This window comes from Thamnophis sirtalis, unplaced genomic scaffold (genome assembly GCF_051295495.1).
Source record: "Thamnophis sirtalis isolate CommonGarterSnake01/CBP01778 unplaced genomic scaffold, rThaSir2_p1.2 scaffold_6, whole genome shotgun sequence".
Lineage (NCBI taxonomy): Eukaryota > Metazoa > Chordata > Lepidosauria > Squamata > Natricidae > Thamnophis > Thamnophis sirtalis.
This window is the reverse complement of record NW_028261386.1, coordinates 60964749-60977148: the sequence shown is the minus strand read 5'-3', so window position 1 is coordinate 60977148 and position 12400 is coordinate 60964749. Positions and strand designations below refer to the sequence as shown.

Genomic DNA, 12400 nt, shown 5'->3' with positions numbered 1-12400 from the left:
CCTCATATGAAGTTGCTATTTGAGGTTTCATTTATTTATTTAAAAGATTTGTATAGCCACCCAACCTGAAACCAAACTTTGGACAATTCACAATTCATAAAAAAGAGACCAATAAAACATCACAACAAACTTCCCTGATACAGCCCGCAACATTCTCACACTTCATCTTCATCAGACTTCATCTTCATTCTATCTCAAAGTTTCGGGAAAGCCAGCTTTTAAATAGTTAAAGAAGGTTAAAAGGGTAAAGGCCTGCTTGCTCTCGTGGAGGAGGGTGTTCTATAGGGAAGGACTACAAAACAATGGAAAAGTCCTATTTGTTCATTGTACTCCTTCACTTTTATTATTAGAATTTGTGATAGAGATAGAAATAAGTGCATCTTTTGAAAAGGTATATATAGTTTTAGCTAAGTATTTGATGGTTGAACAAAATAAAGTGGCAACAGGATTAATATTTGAGACTCGTAGAATCTTTTCAAGCACATATGACCAATCTGAGCTATGTGATACATATAGAACATGCAGAAAATAATTTTGGATGGAAAGCTGTTTTAATGCCTTTTAGAGCCTATTAGATATCGGAAAATGTGTGTAGCCTTATTGGTGCCCATGGAGACAACTTTGCCACCATTGCTCCAAAACCAATAACTTTAGTCTGAAGAATGTATTTAGCTTTACTAAAAGTAGGCATAAGAGTACTTTTCTTCCTTCAGTACCATAAGGCAGAGTTCCTCAATCTTTCCAGTTTTGTGGACTGGCGGGGAGGGAAGTGGACGGTTTCGCGTGAGTAGTGGGCAAGTGTACGTTGCGCAAGCGGTGGGCAAGGGTGTGCATGCAGTTCCACTCAAGGGGGGATGCACGTGCACGCTCACCTGTACTTCTGCAGTCTGGTTCCAAACAGCTGAAACCCCCATGGCCCGGGGGTTTGGGACCTCTGCCATAAGGTATAAAATGCCATTATGGGTAGTTTCTGTAATGTTTCATATTTGGGGATTGGAAGCAAAGCTGTTTATACCTAGTACTGTTGATATTGCAAGAAAAAGTATGTGAGCCCCTTGGGATTACGTGGAGTTTTGCATGAATTGGTAATAAAATGTGCTCTGAACTTCATCTACATCACAACAATGGAAAAACACAGCCTGCTGAAAATAATACTACACAAACATTAGATGTTGCCATCGTTTAATTGCACATAACATGTAAACATTCACAGTGCAGGGAGGAAAAAGTATGTGAGCCCCTAGCCTAATGACGTCTCCAAGAGCTAATTGGAGCGAGGAGTGAGCCAACCTTGACTCCAATCAGTGTGATGATATTGGATGTGTTGCTGACAGCTGTTCTGCCCTTTAGAAACACACACCTGTTGTGGGTTTACTGGTTTCAAGAAGCACTGTCTGATGTGAACCATGCCTCGCAGAAAAGAGCTCTCAGAAGACCTACGATCAAGAATTGTTGACTTGCATGAAGCTGGAAAGGGTTACAAAAGTATCTCCAAAAGCCTTGATGTTCATGTGTCCACGGTAAGACAGACTGTCTACAAATGGAGAAAGTTTAGCACTGTTGCTACTCTCCCTAGGTGTGGTCGTCCTGTAAAAATGACTGCAAGAGCACAGCGCAGAATGCTTCATGAGGTAAAGAAGAATCCTAGAGTGTCAGCTAAAGACCTACAGAAATCTCTGGCACATGCTAACATTTTTGTTGACACATCTACAATAAGGAAAATATTAAACAAGAATGGAGTACATGGGAGGACACCACGGAGGAAGCCATTGCTGTCCAAAAAAAATATTGCAGCACATTTGAAGTTTGCAAAAGAACACCTGGATGTTCCACAGCACTACTGGCAAAATATACTGTGGACAGATAAAACCAAAATTGAGTTGTTTGGGAAAAACACACAACACTATGTATGGAGAAAAAAGGCACAACACACCAACATCAAAACCTCATCCCCACTGTAAAACATGGCGGAGGGAGCATCATGGTTTGGGACTGCTTTGCTGCCTCAGGGCCTGGACGGATTGTTGTCATTGATGGGAAAATGAATTCCAGAGTTTATCAAGACATTTTGCAGGAAAACGTATGACCATCTGTCCACCAGCTGAAGCTCCGCAGAGGATGGGTGATGCAACAGGACAATGACCCAAAGCATACAAGTAAGTCAACACAAAAATGGCTTCAACAGCACAGAATACGTCCTCTGGAGTGGCCCAGTCAGAGTCCTGATCTCAACTCGATTGAAATGCTGTGGCATGACCTTAAGAAAGCGATTCACACCAGACATCCCAAGAATATTGCTACACTGAAACAGTTTTGTGAAGAGGAGTGGTCCAAAATTACTCCAGATTGTTGTGCAGGTCTGATCTGCAACTACAGAAAACGTTTGGTTGAGGTTATTGCTGCCAAAGGAGGGTCAACCAGTTATTAAGTCCAACGGTTCACATACTTTTTCCTCCCTGCACTGTGAATGTTTACATGTTATGTGCAATTAAACCATGATAACATCTAATGTTTGTGTAGTATTATTTTCAGCAGGCTGTGTTTTTCCATTGTTGTGACATAGATGAAGTTCAGAGCACATTTTATGACCAATTCATGCAAAACTCCACGTAATCCCAAGGGGCTCACATACTTTTTCTTGCAACTATATGTTGTGATTACTGTTGTTACTTTATTTTTACATCTACTGTGCTGAAATTGTAGTGACGTTATTTATTTATTTATTTATTTATTTATCAAATGTATATAACCACCCATCTCATGAGAAGTGACTCTTAATAGTTTCTTTTTTAATGTACATGAATATAATGTATGAAGCAGGGAATGCAGGTGATAGAAGAAAGAAAGGTTTATAAGGAAAGAAGATTCTTATATGACATTTATGGTAATTTTTCATAATTTTATTAAATATATTTCTAATAGGGATGTGCAAAATGTTCCACGTATTTTTTCATACATAGAACTATTAATTTTGATTAGTCCAAGTTTATGTTGATTCATATATGGAACAAAATGATTCTAAATACAGACCAAGACATGATTATTCTGGCAAAAATGGTTTGGGAAAAACAGGAGAAAAAAAATAAGAGGCTTGAGGGATTTCCTTAGTGACACAATGTATGGATATTGGTTGTAATGACTGAGCAAAGTCATCAGAATGAAGTAGTTGGGCCGGTGGGCTATGCAATGCTTGCAGATTTTTCATTATTGCTGAGACCATCAATTGTGCAGGATGACTGGTGATAGTTGAGGCTGAGGGAGGGAAGAAAAGAGGCTGGGGAGACATAGAGCAGGCAGACCCGTGGGAGTATTTTATTGAGACCTGCTAAATTGAGAGAGCCTGGATTTTGTGTAACACACATCATATATGTCTGACTACCTACTCTGAGAACTTTCTGGATTTTGTTTCATCCAAAATCAAGAAAAGCAAAAACATTGTTTATTTTGTTGGAGCCTCCTTGTTTAGCTATCTTCATCTTCTCCTTGTTTAGCTATCTTCATCTTCTTCCAGAACACTTTTTTATTTCCACTAAAATAATTCAGCAGTTGGATTGCTTTTTAAATTGTAATGATTCTATGCTATTTTTACTATATATAGTAGACAATATGGTATTTAATTTTTTTTTGCACTAATCATTTTATGCATTCATAGTCTCTTTCACTTCATCATTGCACCAAATATCCTATTCCTTATTAACATCTCCATATATCTTGTAGCAGTCTGTAGCATACATTTTTTCATTTTGTTCTAACATCTTCCACACCCTCTTTCATTAAATCCATTCATTCTCTTGGATATTAATCTGACAGTTTTCATTCAAGTTTTCTATTTCCCTGTTTGGTAGTTCTGTTTTTATTGTTGCTTCTTGTACTTTCCCCACTTTTTATTCTATGTTATCTTGCACAAGTTGAGCAGCAAACAGTTCTCAATTAGCACATGTCCAGTTATTTTACTGGTTTTGTCATAAATCAATTAGCAGGTAATACAAGAATTGAGAGGGGTAGATCGGGCAGAGAAAAAACTATAGAGAAAGAAATTCTTTTCTAGAACTCATATCTGTGACTTAAATAATCAAAGAATAATTGGTCTCTTGCAGTCCAGTAATCTAGATCTAAATTCAAACAATGAATTTGGAATATGGATCTCCAAAGAAATTTAAGCAAAGGAGTCACACCACATATTCTCCTGTAAGGGTTCACTCTTCCCTCTTATTTATCATCCATTATGATTTTGAAATTTTGTAAGGCTTTCACTTTAGCTAGGCTGGAGATATTGCCCTTAGCAGTCTATATTTATGTGTTAGAAGGGAGAGGGGCAAGACAAAGAAGGAATACAGCCTGGGGCTGAATAGGAGACAGAAAAAAGAGTTACGGTAGCCAATTCCTAGAACGTCCTAGGTACATCTATGAGCGTGAGAGTAGTAAAGGTTAAGCCTAGCAAGATTCTGTCTGTTGAATACAAGCAAATAAAGAACTGAACTTTGACAGACTTGCTCTATGTCGTTCTTGAGCCGGGCCTGAAATTCTGTTACTGTAGCTTCACAATAAGGTAAAGTTAGCTTATCTGGTTGTGTTTTCTGTCTGGTCTACCTGATAAGACTAACATCAATCTTGCAAGTCTCCTTCTCTCTTCCAAGGAGAGGAATTTCAGGAATATCCTCTGATGGTCAAGAAACTCTGCTATCCACCAAGCATCTGGCAGCAGCCTTGTTGCAACCCCAGAAGCTAGTAGATCCAGCAAATGACCACTTTGCAGAATGCCATGATAAGACTAATGCAACAGCTGAGGCAAATTTGCCTCAATCCATGGCAGCACAATAAATTGCAGCTGAGGCAATGCTTCTGCATTCCCATAGAAGCTTGCCAGAATCAGGATCAATTCTACATTCACTTCTCAATCTGATATGTTTATAGCAGGCAGACCAGTGGAGTTTTCCCACTGATCACACCAAAATGAATTTTGGATAAACTTTGCTGAAGGAAGCAGCAACTCATTCATTGAGGGAACCATCTGATATTGGACAGAACCAGGACCTCATGTGTAAACTTGACGCTTTGGCGATCCCATACAAGATGGAAGATCTGGGAGCTGAAACGGTGTCAGAAGTGAATAAGTATATCCTGGAAGAGCTACATCAGCATTATATAATAATAGACATAACTGGAAGAGTTAAGGGAGAGAAGAAATGGTAAGGAGAATCTACAGTCTGTTTTTCCCATATCACCCTCTTCCAATAGCCTCCTCGGAATCGAGCAGAGGAGAAGCCATGCAAATTGGATCAGCCAGGATCTCTGTATCATTAGGAAAAAAAGAAAAAAAGAAAGGATCAGAGACATTCTTTTACTATGAAGCTCCAGGACTCTTAGCCAGATTATGTCTGTTAAAAGCACCAGTGTCTTAAACAGCAACAAGATGCAGAACTTGTAAATCAACAGGGTGATAGCCAGCAAGTGCCCATCTCATTTCATAGCAGCAAACCAAGAAAACCACCAGCCCCTTTCCAGGAGTTCCTAGCGGGGGATGCTCCACCATTTGAAAAGAGCTCAGTAGGCAAGCATACTTAATTGCTACTGTTACTTTAGATTCTAGGGAGAAGGTGGAATTTTCTGTTATTGTACAGTCTTGGACAACCATACATTTCATAAATATAGAAACAGTATAGAAATTAAAGTTTCCCATAGATAGTCCTTGACTTAGAACCACAATTGGGACTGGAATTTCTGTTATTAAGTCATGTAGTCATAAAGCACAATATCACACAACAGCATTACTTAGTGATGTAATCCTGGCAATCCCCATTGCCATTTGTTAACAAAGAATCATGTAACATTAAGTAAGTACCCACCCCAAACCAACCCACACTTGGTCCCTCCTTCCCTTCCCTTGGTAAGGTAAGCTATTGTCTCTTCTTTAACTCACCCAACTCTCCCCTTTTGGACACTTTGCACTCTGCCTTGCAGGTGGTAAGTAGCCCATTGATCACTGGCTTCTGGGTGTACTGCAGTTCTGAAGTTGCAAGAAGCCCTGAACCACAGTTCAGCAGCAAATCTTTTGCAGTGCAAGGAAAGTCCAACCAGGCCCAACAGCACAGCACAGCACAAAGCCTCTGCCCAACACCACAATGCATAGTAGCCTCCTCTAGAAGCCCAATGGTGCTGTTTAAAGCTGCCACCTAGCATCACAACATGAAGTAATGCTAAATCCCAGAAAGCTACTGCCCAGCACTGCAGCCTGAAGCCAGCCCATCTGCCTTCACTGCTCTGTACTCTGAGATCTTGCATTCTGCAACCTCAGCTGATCTTTACCATCTTCCTTCTGCTGTGATGTACCAGCCCTGGTCCGTCACAAGGCACCATGTGAGGCCATCGTCCCCATTTCAAGCTGGGCATACTTGGTCAGCAGTGGGAGCAAGAGGACAACAAAGGTTAGCTATGATGGCAGGGGCTGGAGAGTGTAGGCGGAAAAGGGACATACATGGAGGAGGTAGATGGGGGACTTGCATTGCCTGTGCAATCTCAAGTTCAGCAGGCTGTCAATATCTCAGGGGCTGCCACAAAGAAGAGGGAGCCAAACTATTCTCCAAAGCACCAGAGGACAGAACAAGAAGCCATGGGTGGAAACTAATCAAGGAGAGAAGCAACTTAGAACTAAGGAGAAATTTCCTGACAGAACAATTAACCAGTGCCTCCAGAAGTTGTGAATTTACTTGCTTCCAGAAGTTGTGAATGCTCCAATACTGGAAGTTTTTAAGAAGAGATCGGATAACCATTTGTCTGAAGTGGTGTAGGGTTTCCTGCCTGAGCAGGAGGTTGGACTAGAAGATCTCCAAGGTCCCTTCCAACTCTGTTATTTTATGTTCTAAGCACTCAAATTTTGATCACATGACTTCAGGGGTGCTGCAATGGCTATAAGTTAGAGTGTTGATCATAAACCTTGTTGAATTCCTGTGTCACTTAAAACAGTTGTCGAATAAAGGCAGAACTAGAAATCATAATCTTTTGGTTTTTAGACTTGTATATAAAGAATGTATTTTATTTTACTACTCTTAATAATGTTCAATGTTTGCCACAGGTGTATGCATGCATGTGTGTATGTGCGCTTTTCCTTTTCAGAATGCATAACGATTCTCTCTTGTTCAGATTATTTTTAATGAAAAGATTGAACAATTTGGTACGCTTATTTAGTACTAAAACAGTACTACTATAGTGCTAAATAAATCATTAGGTTATGAATTAGATGGTTGTTTGGAAGATATTTTTATCAAAATTATACTGAATAGGTTTTGGATTGTTAAAACATACCTGTCTGTAACTATAAACATTTCTTCTATAAAAAATTAGAATAATATTGTTTTTAAAAATCCAAGCGTTCTTGATTTTTCAGTTTCATTTCAGATATTTCTCAACTTAAAGTATATTAAAATAAGGAAAATAATCTATACCTGGAAAAGAGGCTACAGTATTAGAAGTTAGAATACCATTCATCCATCTTCAAATGTAAATTTGTTTAAGGTGCAGGAACTTCGTTAAAATCTTCTCAGAAGTCGTACATAGTGTCCTTCCATGATAGGCTTTCCCTTGTATGATCAGTGAGAGGAGATTGCAATTTATTTCAGCAGGATTCCATGAACATGCTTTCTTGATTTAAAATCTCCTTATTTTATTTTATTGTTTTGCTTTTTACATTTTACAGCTAAGCCAGGTGGTCGGGTGAAATGTCAGTACATTTCCGCAGTGGATAAAGTCATCTTTGTGGATGATTATGCAGTTGGATGTAGGAAGGATCTGAATGGCATCTTATTGTTGGACACAGCTCTGCAAACTCCTGTTTCTAAACAAGATGATATAGTTCAGCTTGAATTGCCAGTGACAGAGGTAAGTGATTAATAGTCTTTCTATTAAATTTCTACAGGAACTCCACACACTATATCTAATTGCATTTTAACTTTTTCCATTGAATATATGTATTTTTATTATTATACTGCTACTATGCTGGTGGGGGGGGGAGATTTTGTCTCTTCCTCATTTACATGTATTTATAATGTGCAGAATCTGATTTTCATCATATGCAGAACCTCTCACTAATCATACTCATGAAGTGGCCTGAGATTTTCATCTGTTCAAAGAATGGATAATTATGCTGATTGGTGGTAAATTTCAGGAACATGTAACCTAAATAACCCAGTGGCTTCCAGTTTATTTTCAGACTGGTTTCAGGTTGATGATGATTACCTTTTAAAAGTTTGAAATGCATCTTCCTGGTTCACCTTCCTTGATTAATAAGATTTATGTAACAGGAGAGGCATATTTTATAACTATTTAAAATCAGTTATAGAGAGATTGGAGAATATATTCATAGACCTATATTACCACTAATTAATATCCCTTTTTCCTGTTTGGAAGTATTTTAATTGAATTTTAACTGTTGGTATATTTTGAGAAAATTAATCATGGAGATCTATTTAACTAGAATAAGCATACCTAACTAGGAAATAGTATTATGTGTGCGCACTATCATTTTACAAATTGTGCCTGGATGATAAGAACTGGATGAAAGAGTCAAATAGGAACTCCTTTATTGTTGATTATACAACCTTGTTTTAAGTTTTTCAAGCTTGTAATGTACCACAAATAAGTTACTTTGGGTTGCATATTGGTACAGAATACAAGAATTGTAACAGTTCACTATGAAAAAGCATGGGTGAATACAAATCTGATGCCCACTTGGATTAATTGTTTGGCTAATAATAATTTATTACTAATAAACAAAAAAATTGTTTTTGCATCTACTGCAAAGTGATATAGTAAAGAAGATACGTTGCTACTTGCTATTATTGTTCTGAGCATCTACTATATTGTATATCATGATACATGTATCTCATTTTAAATTATATTTTTATTAATTTTTAATATATAGTGCAAATAATACCACTGGAAAAGGAGAATTGATTATTTAATTCCATCCTGAAAAATTGTATATTTAACAGAATATGGAATAGTAACAATTAAAAAAAAGGCAGAAGGAGAAAAAAAACTTTAGAATTGTGCTGTCTTGCCTCCTTGCCAATAACAAGATTGAGACCTGGAAGATTTCATTAAGCCAGACTTTGGAATGTGTCACACATGCACCTTTCCAAGAATATATAATCATTTTTATTATGATTATATATCATAATATATTTTATTATGTAAGTTTAAATGCGAGATCTAATTATTTAATATGATCTGAACACAAATCAGTTTCTTCTCTTTTTTTAACTAACTTCTGTGGGTATTTTATAATACCATGACATAATGTTGGCTTTGCTGTTTATGTTTAGGATGTTGATATATCCCAATAGTAGTCTTTTATTTCTAAAGTAATTTGGATATATTTCTTGTGAAGAAGCACTTTCTCTATTTTTACTTTGGATTTTTATCTGGAACTAGATTCAAATAGTTTTCTGAGTACTGAGTTATTTTTATAATAACTAAATGCCTTAAAATATTTTCCCATTTATGCCTTATTCCTTAAACATTTGTTGCAAAAGATAAATTCTTTATAGAAAGCAAAAAAATTGAATTAATAACTCCAGTGCTTGTCAGAAGTTAAAAAATTGCTTTTTGCATCTCAGGCTCAACAACTGTTGTCTGCTTGCATAGAGAAGATAGATGTGTCAAGCACAGAAGGATATGATTTGTTTCTTGCACAATTGAAAGATGGATTAAAAAATACCTCACATGAAACAGCAGCGAACCACAAAGTTGCAAAGGTAAGAAAACTTATCACTGTTTTTAATGCCATAGAGTTTTCTGTTTTGCTGTTACTATTCCATATTTTATTTTTAATAGTTGTTTTCCCTTGCAATGAATTTGTTAATCAAAGTTTGAACATGAATATGCCATATAAAGGTTGGGAAGAGAAAGTTGGACACTTTGTGTTTAGTTACCATCATATGTTTATAATACAGAGAGGGTTCATTTTTTAGCCATTGTTGTTTCTCTCTTAATGTAGGACATTAGTTACTTCGTGGTAAGCAAAAGTTTGAAAGGGAAGTCTTCGGAAAAATTTACATAGTTATTCTGTTTGAGTGAACTGTTTTCAGAACAAAAATAAGTCTAGTTTTTATGTTTATATTTGTAGGGTTGAGTATCTGTAACTCCTTACAGTAGCTATGTTGGGCAGGGCTGCTGGGAACAAAAAGTCACCAACATCTGGAGTGCCAGAGGTGTACTGTTTGTTCTGTTTCAAAGCAAAATATCTCAAAGTTGCTGGGGTAGCATACCTACTTTTAAAGACATTTTATACCCATTAGCCTTTCTGTCTTGTTATTGCATTTATATCCTAAAAATACATTCCCATTGTGTTTTGGAAGTTGAGGTCTTGTACTCAATAACTCAAATTTAATTTATTTATTTATTGTAGTGGGCAACTGTTATGTTCCATCTCCCTCACCATGTATTGAAGTCTATTGCCAGTGCCATTGTAAGTGAACTCAAGAAAATAAATCAAAACATTGCTGCCTTACCTGTAGCTTCATCTGTTATGGATAGATTATCTTACCTCTTGCCCAGTGCACGACCGGAACTTGGTGTGGGGCCTGGCCGATCAGTGGATAGGTATGGCGAAGTTAATTCACATTTTAAAAAAGTTTTGTTTCACTTGCATGTGTATTTTTAGTCTGATCTAAAGCAATATTATTGGTGTGACAGATTGCATGTTTTCAATGCTATGTGTGACAGTTCCTCACAGAATTCAAAGAGCACTTGCTTGAGAAAGAAGGCAGAGAAATGGTAGGTTGCTTTTTGGAGTTGTAAGTGTCCTCTCTATACCAGCATCACATGGTTTATGTAAAGGAGTCACTATAGCAGCCTATATATGGGCAAGGACTATATATTATGGTGTCAGTTGTTAAGTTATCCTTGTGGACATGTTCCTTGATACCTGTTAGTAAAGCCCCAACCTACAGAATCATATTTATTTTTACAAGTACTTCAGTTTCACTTGGACTCCACAGATTTCTTAGAAAATAAACACGCAGAATGCTGCATGTGCAGCATCCAGCTGTGCAGGAAGAAAAATGCTAAAGTAATTTGGATAGTAGGGAGCATTCTTCCTAGAATATTGATATACTGTAAGTTGTTGTGCTTCCTTGTCAAGCCATTTTGCATCTAGGGTACAGTATTCAAAATTTCCAACATGCCTAACATTTGAAAACTGGCAATTCGTCTGATGATTAATAGTCTTCCTGTTTTAGTAGAATGGTTTTAGACTTAGTTCTGAGTCCCCTTGTATAGCTAATCATAGCACATCTTAGATACTCAAGTTACTTTATGCAGTTTTGTTTGTTTATTTGTTTAATTTGTGAAAAGTAATTACATCTATACAGGGGAATATAATTAATATTGTGTTTTCAGGTAATATGTTTTTAGATACATAAAACCAATGTGAAGATTGATATTGGAGGGGGTCTTATTGAGCTCAGTGAATAGGTACACTTCTGGGTGCTGCTAGTTTTGGCAATGTATTCTCTGCACATACAAAAAACCTGATTGCAGGGAACCACATGGATTATGGTTTATCCATTTCTGGTTTTTGAAATAATTCATGAAGGGAAAAGCCCACATTCTCCCTCTTAAATATCCATAGATACAAGAAAAAGATTGCAACAGTGTTTTTTAACTTTTGCAAACTGAATGCTGCATTATCATTGTGTCTTGTAATATACCTATGAATTCACCTGTTTTTTATGTGAGGAATGGGAGGCAATCACTGTTCTGGGAGATAACCCTTAATTGTGAGCAAGTATCTATGGTGGAATATAGATTCTATAAGAGAGAATTATAGTATGGGTGATAGAAGGAGTAAGAAATTCAGCAGAGGGAGGAAGAGAAATACAGGTCATCATTTAAGTTGTGATTTTATGAGCGGGGTGCAAACCGTAAATAATTTTGCTTCTTCTGGAAGCGGCAATGGTCACAAGATTGGAGAATTAATAACAGCTAGGGAGCCTTTGAACTGTTTGTAATTCCTTTTTTCTTCTTCCAAGGTCTTTAATGTATAGTGAGGCTAACAGACGGGAAACCTTCACCTCATGGCCTCATGTAGGTTATAGGTGGGCACAGCCAGATCCCATGGCTCAAGCTGGGTTCTACCATCAGGTAAATAAATAGATTTCTAACTGAAAACATAGCAATGTATTATTCTTAGTGCTGTATATTCAAATACTTTGTCTTCTGAAAATATATTCAATAGTTTTCTGTTGGCCCTGATTGTGCCTTTAATCCTTTAAAAGAGTCACATGTTCAGTTTTTCAGAAATAAAGTTTGCATTGTAATAAATATTACAAATGTTAATTTTAAAAGTGCTACAAATCTGGCCAAGTGTTTATAAAATATATTTTGAATCCATTTGCAAAGC

General features: G+C 37.0%; 1 protein-coding gene across 12 annotated transcripts in view; it reads left to right on the top strand.

Moving 5' to 3' along the window:
* BIRC6 (baculoviral IAP repeat containing 6) overlaps positions 1-12400 on the top strand; it is a 148626-nt gene that overhangs the window by 4233 nt on the left and 131993 nt on the right. For all 12 annotated transcript variants that reach the window (XM_014059024.2, XM_014059009.2, XM_087717964.1 and 9 more), the window contains exons 2-5: positions 7694-7875; positions 9615-9752; positions 10406-10599; positions 12030-12141. In XM_014059024.2, coding sequence (XP_013914499.1) covers positions 7694-7875; positions 9615-9752; positions 10406-10599; positions 12030-12141 — 626 coding nt within the window. The remainder of the gene's footprint in view (positions 1-7693; positions 7876-9614; positions 9753-10405; positions 10600-12029; positions 12142-12400) is intronic.